Below are 25171 nucleotides of genomic sequence, written 5' to 3'. Positions count from 1 at the left end.
TTTCACATTTCTAAAGGATCCCTCTGGATGCTGGGTGAGGAGTGGATTGGGGATAGGACACCCATGAGACTGGTAGCAGTGGTCTGTCTCTGGGAGGGAGAGCTGGGTGTTCTGGTGGGAGGGAGACTTAGCTTTCTCCATGTATCCTTTTGTGCTGTTAAAAAAAAAAAACAAAAACAACCTTTTTCTGAGCGTGTGGAATCTTACTCAAAAAGTAATTTAAAAGCAAGAAAAAACATTCGCTGCTAACGTTCATTGAGCATTCATCATGAGCCATGCTGCGCATCCCGTGAACACCCGTGATTAAGCAGAGGTGGGTCCAGAGAGCAGCCCACCCAACCCCACCCAGCCTCAGCCTTCTCTTCTGTGGGGCCGCCCCAGCTGGGAGAATGGATAGGAACAAAGTAGACGTAAGAGAAAGGACAGAGCTACAGGTCTCACAGCCATTAGATCTCTGAGCCACGTCCCCACCCATGCTTGTCCATTATCCAGCTTCCCTCTGGGTTTTTGCCAGTCGAATGGATATCAAGGAGTGTCTCTTTGCTGTTTTAATGCAGCCGCATTTTACGGATTACTAATGGATTTTGCATCTCTCAACAGAAGGCGGGCTTTCTTAGCCGATAATCACTGTGCTGGACAGTGTCTCAGTGATGGCTCTTAACTGCAGTACCAGAGGCCAGCTCTGCTAATTTAGGGATTATATGATAACATGGGTAGCTCAGAGATCTCCCAGGAAGGCTGGGGAACCAGGCTTGGAGAAGAAAGGGAGCCGTGCAGCCAGGACCACGTTAAAAGTCATGCCACTGACCCAGTCCAGTGAGGGGAGCCCCTCCCTGCAAACCCCTCAACCCTGGACCCAAGAGCCATGTTCTGTTTGCCACGACTGTTGGCACCACCAGAAGTAATTCCTGCTGTCCTCCTTCTTTGTATATGGAGCCCCTGATTCTGAATTTGGGCAGGCGAACCTGATTAGCTAAACATGGGAAGGATGCGCAGAAGACAAGGCCCAGCATTATCAGCTTCTCTGGTGGGAGCCTCTGCTTCCCACCCAGATTAAAGATTCGTACATGGGCAGTTCTCTAAGCATGGGAAGGGGTTCAGATGCTAGGAAATGGAAGGATATCCCGTATTCTTATGGCAGGACCCCTCAGCGTCAGGACAGGACCAGACCACTTCCATTTTTTGAGGTTCCCAGTATATGAAAAAAAATAGGGATGACATGCCCAAGTGGGATTGTAATGGTAGAGCAGCATCTTAGCATGAAATAAGACATGTAATTGTACCGTTCACAAAATAGTTTTAGGATGTTGTTTATTTGATTTTATTTTTTTAAAGATTTTATTTATTTATTTGAGAGAGAGCAAATGAGAGATAGAGAGCACGAGAGGGAAGAGGGTCAGAGGGAGAAGAAGACTCCCTGCTGAGCAGGGAGCCCGATGTGGGACTCGATCCTGGGACTCCAGGATCATGACCTGAGCTGAAGGTAGTCGCTTAACCAACTGAGCCACCCAGGTGTCCTTTTTTTTTTTTTTTAAAGATTTTATTTATTTATTTGATATTTGCTTTTTGGCAGAATTCACTGAAGTGTAGAACCAGAAATGAGCCATGGGTTTGAAAGTTAGGTCCTGTCCAGATACCTGTATGAGGGGCGCCTGGGTGACTCAGTCGGTTGAGCGTCTGCCTTTGGCTCAGGTCATGATCCCGGGGGGGTCCCGGCTCTCTGCTCAGTGGGGACCCTGCTTCTCCCTCTCCCTCTGCCTGTTGCTCAGCCTGCTTGTGCTCTCTCTCTGTCAAATAGATAAATAAAATCTTAAAAAAAAAAAAAAAAAAAGGATCTCTCTGTGACCTCATCTGGGGATCGGGTCCTGAGAGTAAATGTGAGGCCTGGGCCACATGCCCTGCAGGCAGGCACTGGGGTGAGCCTGGTGTGAGCAGATGGTCCAAGGCTGCTTTGCTCTGAGTCAGGATCTGCCCTGGGCAGCAGGCCCGCCCTGCACAGGAAAAAAAAAAAAAATCTGCTTATACAAGAGCCAAGAATTGCCCTAAACGTTGTGCCAAGACTGAATGCCAGGAAGGTAAATTACTACACCCTTAGGCCACCTAGGATGGAATATAACTATGTTACGGAATGAACTGGATTTGGCAGATACAGGTAAACCCCGTTTCTTCTTCCTATGGTAGCGCATGGCCTCTTTGGGTACTCTTAGATAATAAAAGTCCAGTCAGTGTAATGATCACATATCACTCCAGCCCAGTGTAATACCAAAATTCCCAATTCTGTTCCAAGGAGCACTTCTCCCTCCCAGCTCTGCAATGCCTGGGACTCCCGGCCTGGGGGCGGGGGCGGGGGCGGGGGCGGGGGCGGGGGTGGGGGTGGGTGGGTGGGTGGAGCGCATGGCAGGGTGCGCACCGTACCCTTTCTCTTTCTTTGTTCCACCTTGTCTCCCGTGCTCTCCCACTCATTAGCCATGGCTTTCAGCCCTGCCGTGTGGACAGAGGGGATGCATGAGGGGCCAGGAATGTCTAGCTGGCCTGGTACAGTTATGACCTAGGGTTTGATGCCCTCTGGGTGGGACACATCTAGTGCTGACTCATTCTCCCAAGGGGACCTTTTGCAGGTTCTTGAACCTCCTCAGCTTGAACCTTTGGATGTGGAATGCCTCCTCGGCCTGGTCACTCAGTCCAGTCTCTGTCCCTGGGCCTCCTCTCTGTGGGATCCCGCTACGCCTCCAGGCTGACTCCTGGGTGGAGTCATTCATGAAATAACTCTAGGCTGGCTTGTCAGTAGAGGCCGTGGACCTTATTAATACCATTGTCGGTGGGACAGCAGCTCTCCCTTGTCGCATTTTGATTTCTCCCAGCAAGCTTCTGGCACCAGCCCTTGGCCCTTTAAACTTTAGGGACATGCCCAGCCCTGCTGGCGGCTGTCTTCAAGTCCCTCTATTGTGCATTATCTGTGAGCGATAAGCTCCCCATTTTCTTCCCAGTGGGGTTTTGGTGCTCCAGAGCAGTCCTCAGTGTCTCCTCTTCTACTTCCCAGCTCCTCAGATTTGGCCTAGAGGTGGGTCTTGAGCCAGTGCTGATAAAACCAGGTTTCAGAGTCTGTATGGATGGTCTAACACCTCCCATATGAGGTCAGGATGTGGTGGCACTTGGTGTCTGTTGATCTTTTTTCTAAGTTGCCCTTTTAATTTTTATTTTATTATTTATGTTGTTTGAGGATAGTTGACACACAGTATGATATTAGTTTCAGGTGTACAGCATGGTAATTCCACAAGTTTATACGTTATGCTCTGTTCACTACACGCATAGCTACTGTCTCTCCTGTTCTGATATGTCAATACCTCAATATGTCGCTGTTACAATGTCATTGACTCTACATCACTGTTATAATGTCATTGGCTATATTCCCTATGCTGTGCTTTTTATCCTTACGACTTATTCATTCCCTAATTGGAAGCTTGTATCTCCTCCCCTTCACCCATTTTGCCCACCCTCCCCCCCCCAAGTTACCATTTTTAAGTTCCTCTCTCTAGCTGGTGGGATTGGAGGCTTTTCCCAAAAGGGTGTGGCACTGTTTGTACCTCAGAGGCTGTTGCTGAGTGTTCCAAGAGCTCCCAGGAGCCCTCTAATTTTGGGGAAATCCCATGCCTACTTTTGGAGGGGGTGTCTGGAGACTGGTCTGGGGAGATACAGAGCAATCTGATTACTTCTTAAATTCACTGCTGCTGATTCCACAGCAGCTGATTCCACTGCTGCTGGTACCTTGTCTACATCATATCAGTGGGAGAAGTGGTAGTGTCCAAGGGCACATGCTGGCCCCACACGGAGGGTAGGTACTGAGACTCCCACACGTGTCTCCCGGGTCATTTCTGGATGGCCTGTCTTCACATTTCTGCAGTTCTCAGGGGCAGCACACTCAGTTTTCTTAGAGAAAACCTTCCACCTATTTTTAATGCCTGAGGTTTGAGAGAAATTTAACCCCTCCCCAGCTCCCGGGGGTAGTGACAGGGAGGCCTGACTGTGTGAAATGATTTATCCCTGTTAGCTAACCTCACAGTGGCCTTGTGACTTTTCGGTAACTGGAATTTCTGTGCCCTATTCTCTCTTCTACCTTGGTCACAATCAAGGTAGTGACTGTTTTTCCACTATTATTTTTTTTTTAATTTAAAAAATGGAGTAATAATGTGAGAATATGGGGCGCCTGGGTGGCTCAGTCGTTAAGTGTCGGCCTTCGGCTCGCGTCATGATCCCAGGGTCCTGGGATCGAGCCCCGCGTCGGGCTCCCTGCTCCGCGGGAAGCCCGCTTCTCCCTCCCCCACTCCTCCTGCTTGTGTTCCCTCTCTCTCTGTGTCTCTCTCTGTCAAATAAATAAATAAAATCTTAAAAAACATTTTTAAGTAATATATTTTTATATAATAGTAAAATATATATAAATATATATAAGTATATGTATCCTTACTGTAAGAGAATTCAACAATACAGAAGTGAAATGTGAAGTGCAACTTCACTTCTCCCTGATACTTCTTCCTTTCCGGAGGCAATCTCTCATTGGTTTATACCCATTATGTACATACATAAACGTATAGTTTTAAAAAGTGCATAGATGGAATAATACTATACATATTGCTCTGAAACTTCATTTTTCACTATTTAATACACCTGGTGACCTTCCATGTCATCATAGTTTCCAGTGCTTTTGTTATGACAAAGTGCTTCAGTGAATATCTATCTCTCTGTCTATCTATGTAAATACGTGTGAATATTTGGGTTAGATGGATTTTTTGATATGTAATTGATGTCATTACTGGGTCAAAGAGATGTTCTTTAAAATTTTTTATAGATATTTCTGTATTAACTTCCTGAAAATGTTCAGCAATTTACATTCCTACCAACTGGGTATGAGGGTATCCATTTCTGTGTACCTTCTCCAACTCTGGATATTTTGAATCTTTAATATTTTTTGCTAATAAGATGGGTAAAAATGATGATATCTTGCTGCTTATAATGGACTGGAATTGATTGCAGTGTAATGTATTGCATTGATTAGAGGTGGAGGATTCTTTCTGATTAAGTGATCGAAACCCATTTCAAATCAGTGGGAAAGGAGGGGCTGCTATTCAGTAAATGACGTTGGGAGTGTTGGAAGAGTTTGGAAGAGTTGCAATTAGACAACAAAAGTAAAACCCAGGTGTATCAAAGATCAAATATGTCTTCAAAGACTATAGAAGTTGTATAGGTATTATATGAGATCATTTTTAAGCCCTGTAAATGAGAAGACTTTTTTCTAGCATGACATAAATGTAGAAGTCTTAGAAGAAATGATAAATTTTAGCACATAAAAATATAAAGCTATGGGGGTGCCTGGGTGGCTCAGTTGGTTAAGCGGCCGACTCTTGATTTCCGCTCAGGTCATGCTCAAGTCCCACATCGGGCTCCGTGCTCAGCGGGGAGTCTGCTTCAGAATTTTCTCTCTCTCTCTGCCCCTCCCACTGTTTGCGCCCCGTGCGCATGCTCTCTCTCTCTCTCTCTCTCTCTCTCTCTCTCTCTCTCAAATAAATAAGTAAATCTTAAAAAAATATAAAGCTATGGAAAAAGTTATTAACAAACTAAAAGACCCTCTTTCTACATCTATAACTGATAAAGGGTTTGTTTGAATATCTATTCAAAGATATGCAAATATCCTGCAAACTAAATAAGAAAAAGGCAACTATAGGAAGAAACATAAATGACTATATTCAATAGGCAAATATTGGCTACCTCACTTTTTATCAGAGAACTTAAAGTTAAAATAGTACTGAATGGATGTTTAATTTTATGCATCAGCTTGGCTGGGCCACAGTGCCCATATATTTGGTCAACTGTTATTCCCGATGTTTCTGTGAGGATGTTTTTGGATGATATTTACATTTCAATTGGTAGACTGAGTAAAGCAGATTTCTCTCCCTAACGTGGGTAGGTCTCATCCAATCAGTTGACCTGAATGGAAAGCTGACCTTCCCTGAGCCAGAGGGAATTCTCCAGCAGACTGCCTTCAGATTTCAGTTGCAACATTGACTCCTGTCTCCCAGCCAAGACTGCCTTTGGACTTGAACTGCAACCCTTTGGACCTGAGTCTCCAGCCTGCCAGCCTCCTCCATCAGATTTTGGGCTCACAAATCACTACAATCACATGAGCCAATTTCTGAAATAAATCTCTTTCTATGTATACACACATCCTATTAGCTCTTTCTCTGGAGCACCCTAATACACTGAGTTACTAAATTTTAAATGTCAATTTAAAAGGGGCACCTGGGTAGCTCAGTTGTTTAAGCGTCCGACTCTGAATCTCAGTTCAGGTCTTGATCTTGGGGTTATGAATTTGAGCCCCTGTGTTGGGCTCCACCCTGGGTGTGGAGCCTACTTAAAAAAAAAAAATTAAATGTCAACTTAAAAAAATTAAAATATGCTATTTCCCCTGTTGGCAAGGTTATGAAGTCTCCTACAGATGGTTAGGGAACAGAGAGTTGATTCAGCTGGGGAGGATAATTTGTCAATATTTATAAAAAAAATTAAATATATATACCATGTAATATTGCAGTACCCCTTTTAGGAAATGTATAAATGCACTAGCATTTATAGAAGAGGATATTCCTTGTAGCATTATTTATAAGAGTGGAAAATCAGAGATACTTTTTATTATTCATTCATTTATCAAATACCAAATGCCTACTCTGTGCTAGGTACTGTTTTAGGCACCTGGGTATGCAGTAATGAGTAAAATAGACACGGTGACTTGCGGTCAAGGGCTTCCCAATCTATAGGGAGAAATCACATATTAAGCAAATGAACAGACAAATACATAAACCAAACTGTCATAGCACAGTGTGAGATAATGTCAAGGTGGGGGAGGGCTATTTGAGATTGAGTGCTCAGGGAAGACCTCGCTGAAGAGTGACATTGGGGAGAAAACCTGAAGGAAGAGGTGAGTCAGCCAGGTCAAGCATGGAAGAGACTGTGTGTGGAGATCGAGAGCTTGGCCTGCTTGAGGCTGGGCCAGCACAGTGATGTCAGTGAAGGTGGGTTGGCCCCCCAGGAGCTTAGAAACTCTGAGAGGTGGGGCCAGATGGCACAGGGCCCGGGAGGCCGGGAAGAGGGGAGAGGAATGGACAGTGGACAATGACCTGATCCAGTTAGTGTTCTTCAGCGGTGCCTCTGGCTGTGGCGTGGACTTACGGGGTTAAGGACAAGAAGAAAAAGCAGGTTAGCAGCTTCTGTAGTCCAGGTGACAGATAATGGTTGCCGTGCATTCTACCGAGAAGCAGATTCATGCAAGACATAATTTGGAGATAGAAGCAGTAGGACTTGATGATAAATTGCCTGTGGGCCGTAAAGGAGCAGGCTTCAAGAATGGCTTTCTGCCCACGAGACACCTGTCCGAATGGCCAAAATAGAAACGCCACCCCACCATGTGCTGCAAAGTTGTGCAGCAACCGAATCTCTCATATTGCTGGAAGGAATGCAGAACGGTACCACCACCAACATACAGGCGGAAGGTCTCTTTAAAAGTTAAACATACAGTTACCAGATGACGCAGCCATGCCTCTCCTGGATATTTAACCTAGAGAAATGAAAACTTGAGTCCACACAGACACCTGTACATGAATGTTTCGAGCAGCTCTGTCCACAACTGCCCAACCTACAGGTGTGTAGATGGGCACGTTGTGGCAGAGCCAGATAATGGAACAAACCATGATGCTCACAGCAACTGAGGTGAATTTCAAGGACATTGTGCCCAGTGAGAGAAGCCAGTGTCAAAAGGTTAGCGACTGTTTGATTCCATTTAGGTGGCATTTTAAAAGATAAAAACTGCGATAGATCTGTGGTTGTCCAGTGGTTAGGAGCCAGGGGAGGATGTGACTAGAACTGTTCTTTATCTTGATTACGGTGGTGGTTACAGGAATCCATGAGTGTTAAAATTCACAGAACTGTATAGTCCTCCCTGAAAAAGTTCCTTTTTATTGTATGATCATTTTAAACATAAGAATTAAACCTTTAAGGGCGCCTGGGTGGCTCAGTTGGTTGGGCGACTGCCTTCGGCTCAGGTCATGATCCTGGAGTCCCGGGATCGAGCCCTGCATCGGGCTCCCTGCTCAGCGGGCAGTCTGCTTCTCCTTCTGACCCTCCCCCCGTCTCGTGTTCTCTCTCTCTCTCAAATAAATAAATAAAATCTTTAAAAAAAAAGAATTAAACCTTTAATTAAAAAAACCAAAACCATTCCTGGGTTTCTGGCATGGGCGGATAGGTAGATGGTGTTGCCACTACTCACTGGCGTGGCCTAGGCTCAGACGGGGGACAGCTCTGGGGGAGGGAATGAAGAGCTCGGTTGGGACGTGTGAAGTTGAGATGTTCACAGTTGAGTACACGAGAGTTGGGCTGGCGATGGAAATTTGGGAGCCATCCATGACTAAGGCTGTGGTCATGGATGAGAACACCTGAGGAGAGCGGGTGGAGAGCAAGAGCAAAAGGGGACAGCCTTCCAGAACAATGGCTTCCAGAGCTTAGGGGCAGAAGGAGGGGCCAGGGTCGAGATAGAGGGCCCTGGAGATTGTGGGAGCTCCTCCATGGGGCTCCTCTGCTCCCTCTGCCTATGTTCTCCAGAGACCTCCCTCAAGGGCGGGGGTCGGGGGTAGGGGGAGGGGGCACAGCTCTCAGACCCGGGCTGCTGGGGCAGGCGGGAACTTGGAAATGCTAAGAATGATTTTAGAAAGTCAGCAGATCTCTGCAACTGTTTGCCAGCTGATCTGGGCAAAGTTATCTCAGAGCTGCACTTGTAGCAAAACGACACTTCCTCCCGCTTCTTTCCCCACCCATTCCCAGTAGCTGAACCCTCCTCAGCCTCTGCTGCTGCAGAGACCACACACTGGATCCAGGCCTGGGCACCAGACCACAACCCGCAGGCCTGTCTCGTGTTCACCACACACAACAGTAACATTAACATTGTATCCGCTTAAAAAAAAGGCAAGATTTCAAAGCCAGCAGCAACAGCTGGGTTTTCAACTAGAAGAATTGGAAGATAGGGCAGCCGCAAACCCACAGCCCTCAGCAACAAGACAGTTGTGTTGTGACGAGCTGCGCATTCCCCCGTTGGCCTCATCCCCGCTATGCCCCGTGGGTCTCCAGCACCCAGATAAAAGCCGGTTGCCATTTCTCACCTGGTTGCACCGTGTTGTCGGTCCTTTCCGGCAACCTGGGTCGTCCTGCAGCTGTCACGTCTGCAGAGTGGCACAGCGAAGGCAGAGACCTGCGTGGCTTGTCGAAACGGGGGAAGATGAACGGCCGACATTCTGTACACACATAATATGAGGTGACCCAGAGAGGCAAGGTGACGTGACTTTTGTAATCAACTGTTTTTAGAAAGGCTAAATTTACACACAATAAAATGCATCCATTTTAAGCCTAGAGTTGGATTAGTTTTGGCAAATGTAGAAATCTGTGTCACCCCCGCCCCAATCAAGTTATAGAATACTTCTATCCCCCTCAGGTGCCCCTCTGGCATCTTCCCCGTCAGTCCCCTCCCCTTCTCGTCCCTGGCTCCTGGCAACCACTCATCTGCTTTCTGCCAGTGTAGGGGTTCTGGTACCAATTCTAACCAGGGGCAGGGCTGGCTCCCCCCACATCACCAAGCAATTCTCTGGACACTAGCTGGGTGTCTTGTGATTCAACTTAATTCTGACGCTCTCTCCCTAGAGATAGTGTCACGTTCCACAGGTTACGGGGCTCAGCCCTACAAGACTACCCTCCCCCTCCCCTCAGCCCCCCACCCCACACTCACGCCCCACCATCACTTGAGACACTTGGTCCAGTTTGTCCACCTGTGCTTCTGACCCAATGGCTCCATATTGGAGGTTCCCATGACCCCCTTCTCGGGTTCGGTTAATTTGCTAGAGCGGCTCGCAGAACTCACCGAAAAATTTTACTTGCTAGATTACTCATCTATTGTAAAACGCTACAACTCAGGGACAGCAGGATAGAAGAGACACACAGGGCAAGGTACAGGATGGGGAAGGGGTGTGGAGCTTCCATACCCTCTCCTGGCTCACTGCTGTCCCCCAAATCTCCACGTGTTCACCAACTGGAAACATTCTGCTCCCCACCCTTTTGAGTTTATATGGAGGCTTCATCACCCAGGCAAGGTTGATTAAATCACTGACCATCAGGATTGATTCAGCCTCCAGCCCCTGTCCCCTCTCCAACCCTCTGATCCCTCAGTTGGTTCCCTTGGCAACCAGCCAGCCCCATCCTTAGGTGGAGGTCCAAGAGTGACCTCAGCATAACAAAAGACTTCTTTGTTGCTCTCATCACTTAGGAAATCCCAAGGGTTTTAGGAGCTCTATGGCAGGAATGGGCTGAGGAGCAACTAAGACCCTTGGCTGAAGTCCAAATATATTTGTTATTATAAATCACGGTATCAGAGTCAGAGGATATGGTTACCTAGGTCAGCAGTTCGCTACTTTTATTGCCTGGCGGTATTCTGTTGCATGGCTACATCACGGTTTTTAAATCCATTCTCTCTCGATGGACACCTGTACCATTTCCCGTTTGGGGCTATGGTGATTAAAGCCGCTGTGAATATTTATGTACGATCTGTGTGTTCAGGGTTGCTCTCATCCTCCCGAGTAACACCTAGGAGGGCATTGCTGCGTTGTGAGGTCAGAAGGGATGCCTCCCAAGCCCTCGTGTGTTTCTCTTGTCCCAGAGCCTGGCCCGATACCTCACCAAGGCTGGCTGGGGTACGGCGGGCACGCGTGCAACAGCAGGAACACTGTCAGCACCCTCAACCAGGGCCCAAGCTTGCGGGCCTGTTTGTTCAGTCCACTCCGCAGTGAACTTTCCTGTGTATGTCTTTTGTGGCTGACCTTTTGATTCACAGCATGTAATTTGATTGTTTTCCAAGGGATAAGCAAACAAGGAGTTATTCTGAAGGAGGTCTCTAGGGTGTCAGAAAGATGAGGGTTGTGCTTTGAGTGCTGAGAACCACTAGGCAGCGATTACTAGAAAGGGTGGGGGGGCAGGGACAAGGTAAGCCACAAGCCCCTAATTGTGCACACACACTGTTAAGTGGTGAATTAGGCATCCAGGAACACATCTTGTCATCTTCATGTAGCTAGCCATTTAGGCATCTGACGGTGACTCCACAGGCAAGAAGACTGCGTAGCTCTCCTGTTTCTAAGAACACTGAGGACATCGTTCATGATCGCCACTCGTTCAACCTTCTCTTGTTTCCATGACAATCTGTGTCCCGTGATAAGCATGGGAATTTTTATCAATAAAAGGAGAGGCGCCTGCAGCACACACTGTCAGTCAGATGATATTCAACCTCAAAGAGGGTCCCATCCAGTAGGTTTTGTTCTTTTGTTTTGTTTTGTTTTTGTCTTGTAATGCTGTGTCCATGCAGGGACCCAGCCAGTCAGCTCTCAAAAGCCTTCGAATGAGGGGAGTCCTGACATCTTGGTGCCAGAGCTACTTGACGGGACTCATAAGAAATCTTCCTTGAGTCTAGCTGTGATAGGTAGGATATACACTAGGGTTTCATAGTTCCTCCAAAGCACATAGTCAGAATTTAGAAATTCCAGGATCACGGGGCGCCTGGGCGGCTCAGTCGGTTAAGCGACTGCCTTCGGCTCAGGTCATGATCCTGGAGTCCCGGGATCGAGTCCCGCATCGGGCTCCCTGCTCAGCGGGGGGTCTGCTTCTCCCTCTGACCCTCTTCCCTCTCGTCGTGCTCTCTATCTCTCATTCTCTCCCTCTCAAATAAATAAATAAAATCTTTAAAAAAAAAAAAAGAAAGAAATTCCAGGATCATAAAATTAGTTAGAAGATGAGAAGATGTCACCGAGTGGATTCTAGTAGGATATAGGATGCTTAGATAGAGGCTTGTTTAGATAGAGGTTTATCTTTACAGTTAAGATGCCTTTGCTACAAGTTAGAGACTCTCTGGCTAATAGTGAGTCAGTTATAGGAATGTTTATCGACAGTGAGTGTGCAGGTGGGGATCCCAGCTCAGCAAGGCCTTTTTTATCCTTCTTCTCTGGCTTCCTGAGCTTATTAGCTTCCTTCCTCAAGTTTGTGGCCTTATGGCCCCCAAGTGTCTGCTACAGCTCCAAGTATCACATCCTCATGTAAAAGTTTCCAAACCAGGAAGGGAGAGGGCAGCTCCTCACACATCTGTCTCTTTCAGTATGGAGAAAAATCTTTCCCAGACGTCCCCCTCCCCCAGCAGATTTCTTACCTTTTATTGTCTGGACTTGGGTCATTGTGTGTACATTCTGAGAGCAGTCACCAATAAAGGGGAACGATATTGTTGTGGTTAGTGCCAATTACAATTTGACCCTGGGACTAGGGGGTTTGCATGAGGGGATGATTGATTTGGTTGTCTAAATTCAGTGAAATGAGTCTAAATTCGGTAAAGTCACCTCCCTTCCAAAAACATTTCTGACCCATTTCCTCTTCTGCAACATTTTCCTCTCCACTCACTCCACGCTTCCATGGGTGGGTGGGGGGGTTGTGAGCTCTGTGCACCATCCCACGCCCACCAGGTTCCTCAAACTTCATTTCTTCTCTCCCATTCTTTTCTGGAATGTGATCCCAGCATCCTTTTGCTAGATCTCAGGCCGCCATCTTGGTGCCTTGATCTCCCTCTGTTCGGATGGTTTTTCAGAACTGGCCTTAAAGGGAAGTCAGCAGGCTTCTCACAGACGCTGCAGGGTTTTAGGGGCCACAACTACCTATATTGCCTTGGGTTCTTTTTTTTTTTTTTTAACCAAAGAGGTCATGTCAGAGAGAGGAAGGTAAAAAGTTGAGCACTTTCGCACACTATTTCACTTTATTTTTTCCTCCACGGCAGACTCTGTGTTCCACTTACAATTCCCCTCTCCCAGAATCTATGGCCTAACGTTTTCCACATTCTTTCACCTTTATTGCCGCTCTGCTTCCTGCTTTGGGGTGATTGTTGCAACTAATTTTGCAAAGTCCCAGGCTTCTTGCTCACCTGCATCTGTTCTTCATCTTCCTTCCTGCTCCCCCAACCCTGACCTGGTCTAGTTTTCGCCCCCCTCCCCAGCATCCAGTCGAGGCAGACTGACCTCTCCTGCTCTGCATCACAGCTTCTTTGCCCTGCCAGGCACATTCCCAGGCTGAGAGGCCACTTGCTAAAACAGCCAAAGGCTCTGGTCACAGGTGGTGTATTCAACTCGGGAAAAGTCAGCAAGTCAGCCTGCCTCACCGTAGCCAGTTTTCTTGCTGCTTTCCTGCCTGCCCCTCTGCCCTCCTCTGGTGGGCACTGGTATACAAATACTTTGAACTTATTGCTGCACAAGCCTGCGACAGTCACTGCTATTGGTCAAGCCGTAGCGAACAGTCTCTGCCAGTTTCTTTTTTTTAAAGATTATTTATTTATTTATGTATTTGACAGGGAGAGAGAGAGGGAGCACAAGCACAAGCAGGGGGTGCGGCAGGCAGAGGGAGAGGGAAAAGCAGGCTCCCCGTCCGTTGAGCAGGGAGCCTGATGTGGGGCTCGATCCCAGGACCCTGGGATCATGACCCGAGCTGAAGGCGACCACTTAACCGACTGAGCCACCCCGGTGCCCCTCTCTGTCAGTTTCTTAATGACTTTGTGAGTAGCCTCCCTCAGTTTCTGGTCACACGTGGAGATTTAAAACTTCTGGCCTCCTCTCTGTTCCTTATACGCTGAAACCTGACTTCCAGCCCAGGGTACCTGCGGCAGGGATGGGTCACGTCTGCCCTGCCTCCCGTCCTTCTGGGTTGTGCTGCCTTCGGGCTTGCTGAAAGGGGGACCCTTCCTTCTAGGAGGGAAAAATCTCCTCCTCCATAATGGCCATCGATGAGTTCCTTTTGTAAATCTTGAAAAACTTGTTTTGTTACTTAACAAAATTATATTGCTGAGAACCCTTGCTTTCTAAAATCCCGCTGTCAGAAACTCGGCTGTTTGAAATCTGGTCAGTGAAGAATGGAACATCCCGCTGCTGCTCAGATGATCTGAGTGGGAGCATGTGACACCGAGAAGCAGCCTAGCTTTTCAACCCCCAGAGCTTCAGAAAAAGAGTTTTCAGACCCTGAATTCTGCCTTTATCTTCTCTTCGTATTTTCCAAAGGAACAGGACCCCAAGTCCACTTCTCAGCCTGGGCCTGACATTGACCTCTTTGCATACAGGTCTCTTTGCTCTGAGCCGGTCAAGCACTGCTTTGCTGAAAGTTCACCCAGACATTCCCCTCACCCCAAATCCTAAAATAACCCTGTCTCTTCTCTCGTGAGACACCCATGCTTCCTTTGGAATGTGGTCTCCTTTGCTCCAGCAGCCTAATAAACATCACTTCGCTGGGCTGCTGTTGTGTGAGATGGGCTTTATCACTCTGTGATGCAAGACTACTTCTCTAGCTCATGCATTCTCAGCAGGGCCAACATTGCCCCTCAAAGAGGTGAAATGAGTTGCAGGGGAGTGATGGTTTGTGGTCTTCCAAAGGGCTGTACCCATAAACAGGTATCTAGTGTGTCTGTTGTATTAAAATTTCACGGGCAGGGGAGAAGAAGGTGATGAATAGGAAAAAAAAATACCCAAAAAGGCTCCTTGAGGGGACAGAGACACGAAAAAGTTTGAAGAACACTGCTTTAGCTAAATATTGAGTAGCTTTTGGTGTCCATTATGCGTCAGATGCCCACTTATTGGCTCTCTGTTGCAGCTAGAATTGAGTTCTTCTGACCTCTGTCTTGGGAGAGCCAACCTGGTTTGACCTCTTCCAGCATCTAGAATTTCCACCTCACCCATGGGGAACTCCCACCTGCTTGCTCGGCCAACTGGTGAGAGAGCATGTTGCTCGTCACGCACATAGACGCTCCCACGCCACCTGTCTGCCGGTCTCATTTCTCTGCCTAGATGGGCACAGGGCAGTGGTCGCAGAATACACCTGCCATTCCCTGAGCACCCCTTTCCCTTGGCTTCCGCAAGGTATGGAAAATGCTGCCACAGTCCCCTCACCACGGCCCAGACAAAGGTCCAGCCTCTGATGACTTTTCACCTCCCCACCCCTAGCCTTTTGCTTATACAGACCGGGGAGGGGGTAGTGCTGGCTGATAGTTGGAAGCAGCAAAGCCCTCTGAGCCACCTCTTCTCCCTCATTATAAACCCTGGGAGAGGAGTCAGGCTCCTGTCCTTCATGGCTCTCTCTAGAATGTGGGGTTTGCAACTCCTTTTTTTCTGAGTTGGGCCCTTGTTACCAATTCTGGAGTCACAAGACTCAATGTCACCTTTGTTCCCTTTCTGAACCATGTAGTCTCATGTTTATATTAACTTCTTAGCTGTCACCAGGGCTGAGTGCCTTGGGACAGAAGATGAGTCATAGGTCAGAGAGACAGCTCATGCTTCCATCTCTTTACCGAGATGATGTCTCTCCCCTTCCATCTGAAATCCAATCCCCCACCCACTGCCAGCCCTTGGTTCTCCAGTGACCCTCACCCCAGGAAGAAAGCCGATGCTAAACACGTTCATATTAAAAGTCTTTGCAGTTCTCAGCCCAGCCACCTGCACACAGTAGGTGCACAACAAATGTTTTTGAACTAAAGCTGAGTGAATACAGACAGGTGCCCGCATTTCTGTGGTTGCCTTGCTGGGAGTGGAGGCTCTAACCCATGCTTTCTCATGCACCACCCTTGCGTAGGAAAGGAAAGCTTACTCAATGATCACATCTTGAAAAAAATAGCTCTTAAGACTATCTTTGAAGTCAACTGTGTTGACTGATGAGCTTTGTTTTTTCGAGCGGGTTTCTAATAACAAGGGAAGAGGACTTAGCAACACCGAGAGTCGAGCTGCTTTGCATGCCGTTCCAGTTGTCCTCGTGGCCTGTTTACATCTGTCCTGGCCAGACTGTCTCGCTGGCTCTGGGAGCCAGACTTGGCCCCCTCTCTGTGGATGATACACAGCTGGAGGCAGAAGAGCAGAGTGGAGCAGAGGCATGGGATTAGGAGTCAGCTAATTCCGGCCTCCAATCCTGCTGTAGTCACTTACTGACAGAGGATCTCAGGTAGAAGCCTTCACCTTCTGGGCCCATCCCCTCATCTGCAAAGCGAGAATAATGATAGTGCCTGCCACACGGTTACTGAGAGGATCGAAGAAGACAGTGGGTGAGGCCAAGTCCTTCACGTAGGTTAGCTGGTACTTTTATTCCTCCAATCCAGATCCTCTCCCGACATCTAGGCATTTTAGCCCTTTTCCTTCGGAGTCTAGGTGTTTTATCCTTCCATCCACCAATCCCATTTGGCCCAGATATAGCATAAGAAAAAGACAGGGGCACCTGGGTGGCTCAGTCAGTTGAGCATCCAACTCTTGATTTCTTGATTTCAGCTCAGGTCATGATCTCTCAGGGTCGTGAGATGGAGCCCTGCGTTGGGCTCTGTGCTGGGTGTGGAGCCTGCTTGGGATTCTCTCTCCCTCTGCCTCTGCACCGCCCCACCTCACTCGCACGTGTGCGTGCTCTCTCTCTAAAACAAAACAAAACAAAACGAAACGAAACAAACAAAAAACCCCACAGAGAATAAGGAAAGACCGTTCTCTTTTACTTGCTACCAGATTTATTTAGGTAATTTTTCTTCTGTCATTTTTCATTTATGTCCCTGAAAGTCTGAATTTACTGAACAATGGAAACTTTTTGGAAAAATCCACATGAAAGCAGGATGCTCCCTCAGGCCTGGGGTCCTGTGTACCCACTCTTGACCTGCTGGGTAGGAGAGGCTCTGAAGGATGGCTTCTTCCCCCTCCTGTCCCAGGCCACCAGGCAGCTCCCTCAGTCCCTGGTCACTGCTCTCAGCTCCTCCTTTCCCTTCCAAAAAGCACAGCAGCCGGCCTGCTGCCATGGGAGCTCATTTTTCTCCAGCGCATGCTCTCATCCTGACTATCTCCCAGGGCCGAATCCACGGCGTTGGGGGGGCCAGGGGCAGAGGGAGATGGGAAAGGAGGGCAGTTGGGTAAGATCGAGAGCTGGGCTTGGGCGAGCATGTCCTTGGGAAGTCTGGGTGCCTGCTCCGCCCCGGCTGCATCAGCCCCCAGCCCCCCACTCCCCGGTCCTGCCTGACTCGAGCTAGGAACTGCCCAGTCATTCGGCTGCTGGCTCCAAAGCCCTCCTGGAGTCCACTACTTGTTCTCTATGTCGGACAGCTCCTGTGGCTGCCCCCCTCCTCATTCTTCTCCTTCAGCTTCACGCTGCCCTCCTGCCTCCAAGGGCCCCAGCCCCCAGTCAGCCTTCTCAGCAGCCCGTGAAAGTCAGCCTGGAATCCGGATGATGAGAAGTAGTAGACAAGGGGGTCAACACAGGAATTCAGGGTGCTAAGAAGCAGCACATAACTTCTCCACGCCGGGCTTTTACCCTGGATGTAGCCCACGACATGAGACACGTTGTAGGGCCCAAAGCAGACGAGGAAGTTGAGCAGGGTGGCTGCCACAAGCCCAACCACCCTCCTCCACCTCTGGTAGCTGGCTCCCTTGCTGAGCACCCATATCAGGTGGCCATAGCAGTAGCTGGTGATGAGCAGGGGCACCCCAAAAAGGACCACAGCCATCTCCAGCCTGACAGGCAGGAGAATAGCCAGCTGGTTCTCCTGGAATTCCAAGTAGCAAGTGCTATTGATAGTCTGGCTGTAGGAGGAGTTCCCTGAGAATTCGATGACGTAGACCACACTGCAGTGAGCGCTGGCCAGGAGCCAGCAGGCCCCGCTGACCAGGCCGGCCTGTCCAGGCCTGGGCCGGGCCTTGTACCATAGCGGATAGGCCACGCTCAGAAAGCGCTCGATGCTTACAGCTGCCAGGAAGAGGGAGGTCAGATAGATGGTGGTGAAGAAGAGGAATCCGGAGAGGGGACAGAAGATGAAGGGCAGGGGCCAGCGCATGTCATTGGCAGCCTCCACCATGCGGAACGGCAGGAAGAGCAGCAGGAGCAGGTCTGAGAGGGTGAGGTTGAGCAAGAGCACGTCCACGGCCACTGGGCGCCGCCGCAGCTTGCCCACGAAGATCACCAGGGCCATCACGTTGAGGGGGAGCCCCACGAGGAAGGTGAAGAGGTACACGGAGAAGTAGAGCCAGTGATCGCCGGGGAAGAAGGATAAGTTCGGGCTTGTGCCCATGGTGCTGGCCACTGGAGAAAGAGACAGCTAGATGGAGGGGGCAGTCTGGTGGGGGGGGGGACCTTCGTTCCCCATGCCAGCAGCATCTCAACCATTGACAGGGAACCGTCACCCCCCACCCCCGACCACCGCATGCCACCTGATGCTTTCTCCAGCAGGGTCAGCCTGCCTGTCTTCCTGGTCATGCCCTGTCCCCTGTCCCTTCCCACCAAGGGGCCCCCTTCCAAGTCCCTCATGGCCCCATGCTCACCTGTTTATTTGAGAACCCAACTGCTCTGTCCCCAGCACTTTGCCGACTTCTGCAGAACAGTGTAAGTTAGCTATTTATCTGGCAGAACTGATAAAGACCCATGACATCATTCACTGTTGAGCAATTGCACAAAAGATGCCTTTAGCTCCTTTACCAGCACTGTGCCAGTATGCAAAATAAGGAGCAAATTCCAATGACTATGTGCCTGGCTCTTGGGCTGTCTCGGAGGGGATGCTCGAGCCAGCCCTGCGCCGACTTCACCTTCCCCTTCCGGATCCTCCACTTGATTTTTATCTGCTCCTCCGGGATGGCAGTCATCCAATTTGCCTTGTAAGGGCAGGAAGCATGCGGCAGTAATGGAGAGCCTGGAATCTGGGGCCAGTGGTCTGGGTACGCTGCTGGCTCTATCACTGACTCTGTGATCTGGGCAAGTGACCTAAACTCTCTATCTCCGCTTCCTCATCTGCAAAGCAGGGACCATCACAGTACCAATTTCATGGGGTTGTCATTAGATGAAAGCATTAATACCTGTCAAGGGCTGAGAAAGGAACCTGGCGTGTTGCGGTGAGTACTTAACAGATGTCAGCTGCCATCATCCCAGTCCTCACTAGTGTGGGCTTGTCTCCGGGGTGATGGTAATAATAAGACTAATGATGACAATGACTATTTAGGGGGCGCATAATCCATAGCAGACCCTCTGCCTCTGAGGGCATCGCCACTCTGTCCTCGGGCTTCCCTGTGGGGAGGTGACTCACTCCGGGCAATGCAGCTCATTAAGAATCACCACCAGGGTTCAAACCCCAGTTCTGTCTGACTTCAGAGATTATGGATTTATTCATTCAAATATTTATGGAGCACAGTGAGATAACAATTTTATATCCGCTGGAATGGCTATGGGCAAAAAATTGGACAATGCCAAATGGTGGGCAGGAGGTGAAGGAATGGGACTCCTCTCAGACATTGCTGGTAAGAATATAAAGTGGTAGAGTGACTTTGAAAGCAGTTTCTTAAAACAGTTAATATCAATTTACCATGTGATCCAGCTCCACATAGGTATCTACTTCAGCAATGTTCATAATAGCATTATTCATAATAGCCAAAAAGTAGAAACCCACCAGACCCCCAGTGGTCCATCAGCTGGTGAATGGATGGATCGTGTGGCATGTCCATACGATGGATTACTATTTGCCAGTAAAATGGAATGAAATACCTATGACTACTAGAACCTCAAAAACATGCCAAGTGAAACAAGCCAGACATAAAAGGCCATACACTCTATGTTTCCATTTATATGAAATATCCAGAACAGGCCAATTTGTATCTACAGAAAGTAAATTACTGGTTGCCCCAGGGACTTAGGGGGATTAACTGTAAATGAGCAGGACGGGGTCTTACTGGGCTGATGAATATGTCCTAAACTGGATGATAGTGACAGTTGCATACCTTAGTAAATTTGCTAAAAAGCATTGACTTGTACACTTAAAATGGGTGAATTTTATGAGATATCTATTTTATCTCAAATTAGTTGTTAAAAACAGTTTTTGCCATCATGGGTTTGGTGGAGTGAGGTCTCGGGGGATGGAGTGGTCAGAGGGTAATAAGGCCTCAGCACAGAGGCAGAGAACCACTGGGGAAGCACTTAAGGCAAAAGAATGGCAGGTGCACAGGCTGACCTGCTGGGGGGACCCTTGTAGAAGGCTTTGGGCTTAAGGGGCAAGCGTCATGAGGGTGCTGGCGGCAGATAGTGTGGGGCTTCAGGGACCCCGAGTGGAACTAAATTCCACCCCTAGGAGCAGGCACAATTCACCGGAAGAAGTGGTCCAGCAGCAGCAGGTGCTCCCAAGCAGTGGGAGAGAGAGCGGTCCCTGGCTTTCTGGGAGGGGGGCAGTGAGGCCACTTGGGCTGGAGGTCGGCTTACCCTGAAGTTCTCTGCTCTCACCACTGTGCAGGGAATAAACTTGTTTCTCGCTTCTGCGGAGCCTCAGGCAAGTTACGTAACTTCTCTGGTCTGTTATCATTTAATTATAAAACAGGAAATAACATTTTCCTTGGAAGGCTATTGTGAACATTCATTCCTGTAGCAAACATTTGTTGAGAGCCTACTATGTGCCAAGCTCCCCTCTAGGTGCTGGGAATATATCAGCAAATAAAATTCCTTGCCCTCGTAGACATTTATGCATAGAAAGAGATAGCTTGTATAAACCGGTTCGTGCACGCCAGGCACGTAGCCAGCCTTTCTGTGTCTTACGTGTTCGTGGCATTAACGTCTTTAGAGGAACAAGTTGCTTCATCAGAGCAGATACCCAGATGTTTGTCTCCTCCATGGCCACTCTCCTCTACCCACTCTCTTGGGGTTCAGGGTGCCACCATTCACCTTTGCAAAGTGGACCACAAGGACGGGCATTCACCCTGATACCCCAAGTGTTTCAAATGCCCCCTAACCCTTGGGGGTCTTGCCTTGAAGGATTGCATCCCACATCCCACCCCTTCCTTGCTGTAGAGCCTCGGGAAAATTTCTTAACCTGCAAAGACGGTGATAATACTTGGTCAGGGACTGTAGCTGACTTATGCTGTGCCTCTGTACAAATTAGGAAAAGGCACACCCCCCCCCAGGTGGCAGCACCCTCCGCCAGGATGCACTGCTCGAGGAGTGCGTGGTATCTTTGTTCAAATTAGGATAACATGTTCCTTCCTCTGGATGGAAGCAGCCTCATGCCAGGCACATGGCTTGGCGAGCAAACACAGGTTAGAATTTAGTCAGTTTGCCCGTCTGCCTGGCACACTTGTGCAGTGAACCACCTGCCCATCTGTACAGCAGCTGCATGGCCAAATCAAAGGATTGTGTGAAATGGGACCACACTTTTAAAGCGCTTGATGTGGTGACTGTCACATCTTAGAGACTCTGTATTTGTTTGTGACTATTTCTGGTGTTGCTGGTATTTTTTCTCCGTGCTGAAGCAGCTTTTCCTACCAACTTCCTGTTCACAGTTCCAATGCTGCCCTCTTGTGAGTTCCACATGGTATAACAGCATCAATATCTTGCCTCCTGCCTCTTCTCTTACTCAGAAATTAAACTGTTCTTTCCTAGGAAGCATTTTGGGAGTAGCATCCCCCAAAGTGTATCATCAGAGTGGCATTTCCTCTAGATTGGAAGAAAACTTCCATAGCCCTGGCAGGTGGGGCAGGAGGAGAAGAGGGACAGGCAGAGGTGGGGAGTCGTGCTGATACGCACAGAGGCAAGCTTACCTTCCTTCTGTGACCTAGCCCCTGGCCTCCGTTCTTCCCTCCAGCTGGGATGCAGTCTTCTGCCAGGCTCAGTTCTTTCCATAGCAGGTCCAAGGATGCTCCCAGGCCAGGCTGCCCTGCAGTTCCTTTGGCTCCGGGCTCCAGGGGCCCGGACAAGAAGCCAGGCTCTCCTGCTCCATGCCCCTTCACCCCAGCAGTGGCTACTACTTCTGGGATGTCCCTCCTTTCGTTCTTGCCACACTTGTTACCCGCCCAGCACCCCCTCCCAAGTAGCCAGTCACCAGCGGGTTGAGCACCACACTCCAAGCCCCTGTGATGAGCCCCAGTTTCCGCCAGTAGCCTCCCATGTCGGGGTGCAGGAAGCCAGCCACATTGGAGGCATTGTAAGGTCCTAAGCAGAGCAGCAGCGTGAGCAGAGCCCCGCCAGCCACCCAGGCTGCCCTTAGCTTCCGTCTGTGGCTCAGGCCTGAGCGGACCAGTGCCCGGAGGCAGCCCACGTAGCAGAACACTGTAATGCTCAGGGGCAGGAAGAAGAGCAGGAGAGAGAGGCTGAGGCGAGCAGGGCCCGCTGAGGCTGGGTCCCAGGCCTCCAGGCAGACTGGAGAGCCGTTGACTGGTGTGTTGATACCCAGGGAGCTGGTGGTATTGTCCATCCAGCCTCCCGGAGCCTCCAGCCCAAACACCAGCCCCAGGTGACAGAGGACAAGGGCCCATATGGCCGCACACACCCCCCAGGAATAGCGCGGCCTCCGGGCCGCTTGGTAGCCCAAGGGGAAGGCAGCCCCTAGGTAGCGGCCGACGCTCAGGGCAGCCAGGAAGCCCCCGCCAGCATAGAGCGGAGCGAAGTGGGCCAGGGCAAAGGCAGGACAGAGTGGGGCCGGCAGAGGCCAGGCGCCCAAGGCCAGGGCCTCCACTGCCTTCAGGGGCAGAGAGGCTGCCAGCAGGAGGTCAGAGCAGCCCAGGTGGAGGGCATAGACAAGGCTGGGGGTGAGGCGGAGCCGGGCATGGGACACGGCGCCCCCAATGGCCAGGGCGTTGAGCGGGAAGCCCAGCGCAAAGGCGGCCGCGTAGAGAGCGAAGGAGAGCTGCGGGGGCAGGTCCATGGGGCGGGGGTTGGCCTCCGCGCTCCTGAGCTCCCCTTGCTCCCCACCCTTGGGTCGGCCTGGGGCGGGGCGTGGGGGAGGGGGTCAGGGGCCCCTGGGGTCACAGACTGCTCAGGGTATTAGAAGCCATCTAGTGAGATACCAACTATCTCAACCAGAGAGGCCCACTAGGGAGGTGGTGCCAGTGAGCAGGTGAGTCTGGGTTCGGAGTGAGGATGGCCCGCCCTCCGTCCTTTGCTTTCTTTCCACCGTATCCTCTCTTAGAACACAACGGAAGCGGTCACGTCCCGTTAGAGGAAAGACCTCCTGATTTCTGAGACTAGGGAGAGAAAGGGTAGAAAATTAGCAAGAGTTGGGCCCCACGGTGTGTGTGTTTTTCCTAGGCCTGGAAGTTAGAGTCCTGCATCCACTCCCCTCCCCCAATTGCCTGGAAGGGAAGCAGCTGCCCCCCTCCCCCCAACAGGGACAGCAGAAAGCCTGCAGAGCAGCTGGTGGAGGGTGGGTGGCAACTCCTACCCGGGCGGGGGGAGGGGGATGTCAGAATTTGGGTAAGGTGGAGACTGTGGCCAAGGGCAGGTGAAGGGAGGGGGTGCCAGGGCAGAGCCCAGGGGTAAGCCGGGTCCCATCAGTGCCATAGGGAATGACCTTAACCAACTCCAGGGGGCACGCTAAGCGGGTAAGCTGAGGAGTCTGTGGGAAGGACAGAGTGGGGCCGGAAGAGAGGAGCCACAGAAAGAGGGACTCACCTCTTGGCGCTGCCTGCTGTCTCTGAGGCTCAGGAGTCCCCCTGGCTGGGCTGAGGGAGGGTGTCCGGGTTGGGCAGTGAGCTGGAAGAGAGGGCGGGGTGGCAGGGCCATTAGCCTGAGCCATCAGCAGCCTGGGTGAGCAGCTAATGGGGCATCTCGAGCAGGAGCTGAGGCCAGGAGGTGAGGGTCCAAACAGATGATGCAAACACAGGAAGGGGACAGGGTAGCACTGAGGGTTTTTTCCTAGGCAGCGTGAGGAGTGTGCAGCTAGTCCCTTAAAGGAGCAGGGTTGTCGGGGGACAACCAGATCACAGCTCAGTCCCACCCCACCCCAGCCTGTTCAGACTTGCTCTGGGCACTGTCTTCTCTCCTCCTGGATGAGCCTGTGGACAGGCCCCGGCTTTACGCGCTCGCTCATAGATAACACACTATGGTGGCCCACACCACGTCCATTTGGTGACTGATATATGTGGGATGATGGAGTCATCATTTCAAGGTGTTGTCTCTGCAACAGGCTGTGGGCACGTTTTGGGAGGAGAAGGTTTTCCCTCTCCTTTCCCCTCTGGCTCGAAGACAATAATTTCTGACCCTACCTTCTGGTGCTGGCAGAAGTGCAGAGGAGGACAGACAAGGGATGGGTCTCCTTTGGTGGCACTGAAGTGCTGGGCTTCTCTCTGGGGCACTTGGAGGGACACTGAGCGGCTCTTACTAAAGCACAGATGGTGCAAGACTCCAACTGGCTGCTTAGCTTTCTTCTCGGCCTCTGAGAAGTCAGCCGTTTACCTCCCTGCTGGGGTCACCCTGCCCCTCTAGGAAGACCTAAGTGAGATTTAAAATGGCCACAGGCTGTCTCTGTGATTCTGTCTCTCTCTCTCTCTCTGACTATGGCTGGGTCTCTCTGTCTGCCTGTCTCTGCCTCAAACAGACAACACAGCCTCTCTCTGGACTTCAGACTTCTCTGTTTTGGGGTGCGTGTGTCGGTCATCAGGCCGCTACATCCTTCCAAATCCCTAAACAAGTCACCCCAAACAAGCTTCACTGGTGGTTTCCCGGAAGTGCTCCCCACCAGGCTTCCGGTGAGGGCAGCATGGGATTCTCAGCATATCAACCATTGCCTCCAAAGAAATAATCGGATCCCCTTTTTCTACTTCAGTCACTCAACTAATTCTTGGTTGCCTCCCTGTCCTACCTATGTCATCCAGCAGCTCCCTTGGGGTGTAGAAGAACTTGCCATCTGTTGTTTAGTATTTTATCTTTGAGAAACTGACAGAACCGAAGAAAAGTTAAAAGGAGGGCCATTTCACCTCCTGTAACCAGCATTTGGAAGAGGAGAAAAGCAGGGCGTGAAGGGAGACGTTGGATCTCCAAGATCCCTGCTTTGGCCCATGCCTCTGGCGGTTCAGGTCTCTGCCCAGTGTCATCTCTGCCGAGGGCCTTCCTCGAACCCTCTCCAAATGGGCCCCTCCCCTGCTCCAGTCTGCCTTCATCTTGCATGGTGTTTATTCCTAGCACTCACGAGCCTGTGACATCAGATTTGCTGGCCCCTCTGCTAGAATGTTGGTCAGTGAGGCCCAAGATTTCTGTCTGCTTTATCCTCTGCTTGTTGCATCCACAGTAGGGGCTCAATAATTGAATGAACCGCTGGATGTCTGGGCCA

The 25171-nt window shown here is 50.1% G+C and overlaps 2 protein-coding genes and 1 long non-coding RNA gene across 4 annotated transcripts in view; 1 reads left to right on the top strand and 2 right to left on the bottom strand.

The window, feature by feature from the left end:
* LOC114224434 (uncharacterized) overlaps positions 1 to 6210 on the top strand; it is a 31724-nt gene extending 25514 nt beyond the window's left edge. For both annotated transcript variants that reach the window (XR_003612369.2, XR_003612368.2), the window contains one exon: positions 5960 to 6210. This is a non-coding gene — a long non-coding RNA (uncharacterized LOC114224434). The remainder of the gene's footprint in view (positions 1 to 5959) is intronic.
* Positions 6211 to 16590: 10380 nt separating this feature from the next.
* On the bottom strand, positions 16591 to 18486 carry FFAR3 (free fatty acid receptor 3). Its single transcript, XM_028123607.2, is given in 3 exon segments — positions 16591 to 17222; positions 17225 to 18180; positions 18420 to 18486. Coding segments are annotated over 2 exon segments (984 nt in total). The 5' UTR covers positions 18170 to 18180; positions 18420 to 18486; the 3' UTR covers positions 16591 to 17183.
* A 3368-nt stretch (positions 18487 to 21854) lies between these two features.
* FFAR1 (free fatty acid receptor 1) lies at positions 21855 to 22768 on the bottom strand. The gene has a single exon (XM_028123608.2). It carries the CDS (start codon positions 22766 to 22768, stop codon positions 21869 to 21871), a length of 900 nt encoding a protein of 299 aa, XP_027979409.1. The 3' UTR covers positions 21855 to 21868.
* Positions 22769 to 25171: the final 2403 nt, after the last annotated feature.

Source organism: Eumetopias jubatus, unplaced genomic scaffold (genome assembly GCF_037043125.1).
Source record: "Eumetopias jubatus isolate StellerSeaLion01/CBP00866 unplaced genomic scaffold, mEumJub1_p1.0 scaffold_10, whole genome shotgun sequence".
NCBI classification, from domain to species: Eukaryota; Metazoa; Chordata; class Mammalia; order Carnivora; family Otariidae; genus Eumetopias; species Eumetopias jubatus.
This window is presented reverse-complemented; position numbering and strand designations above follow the sequence as displayed.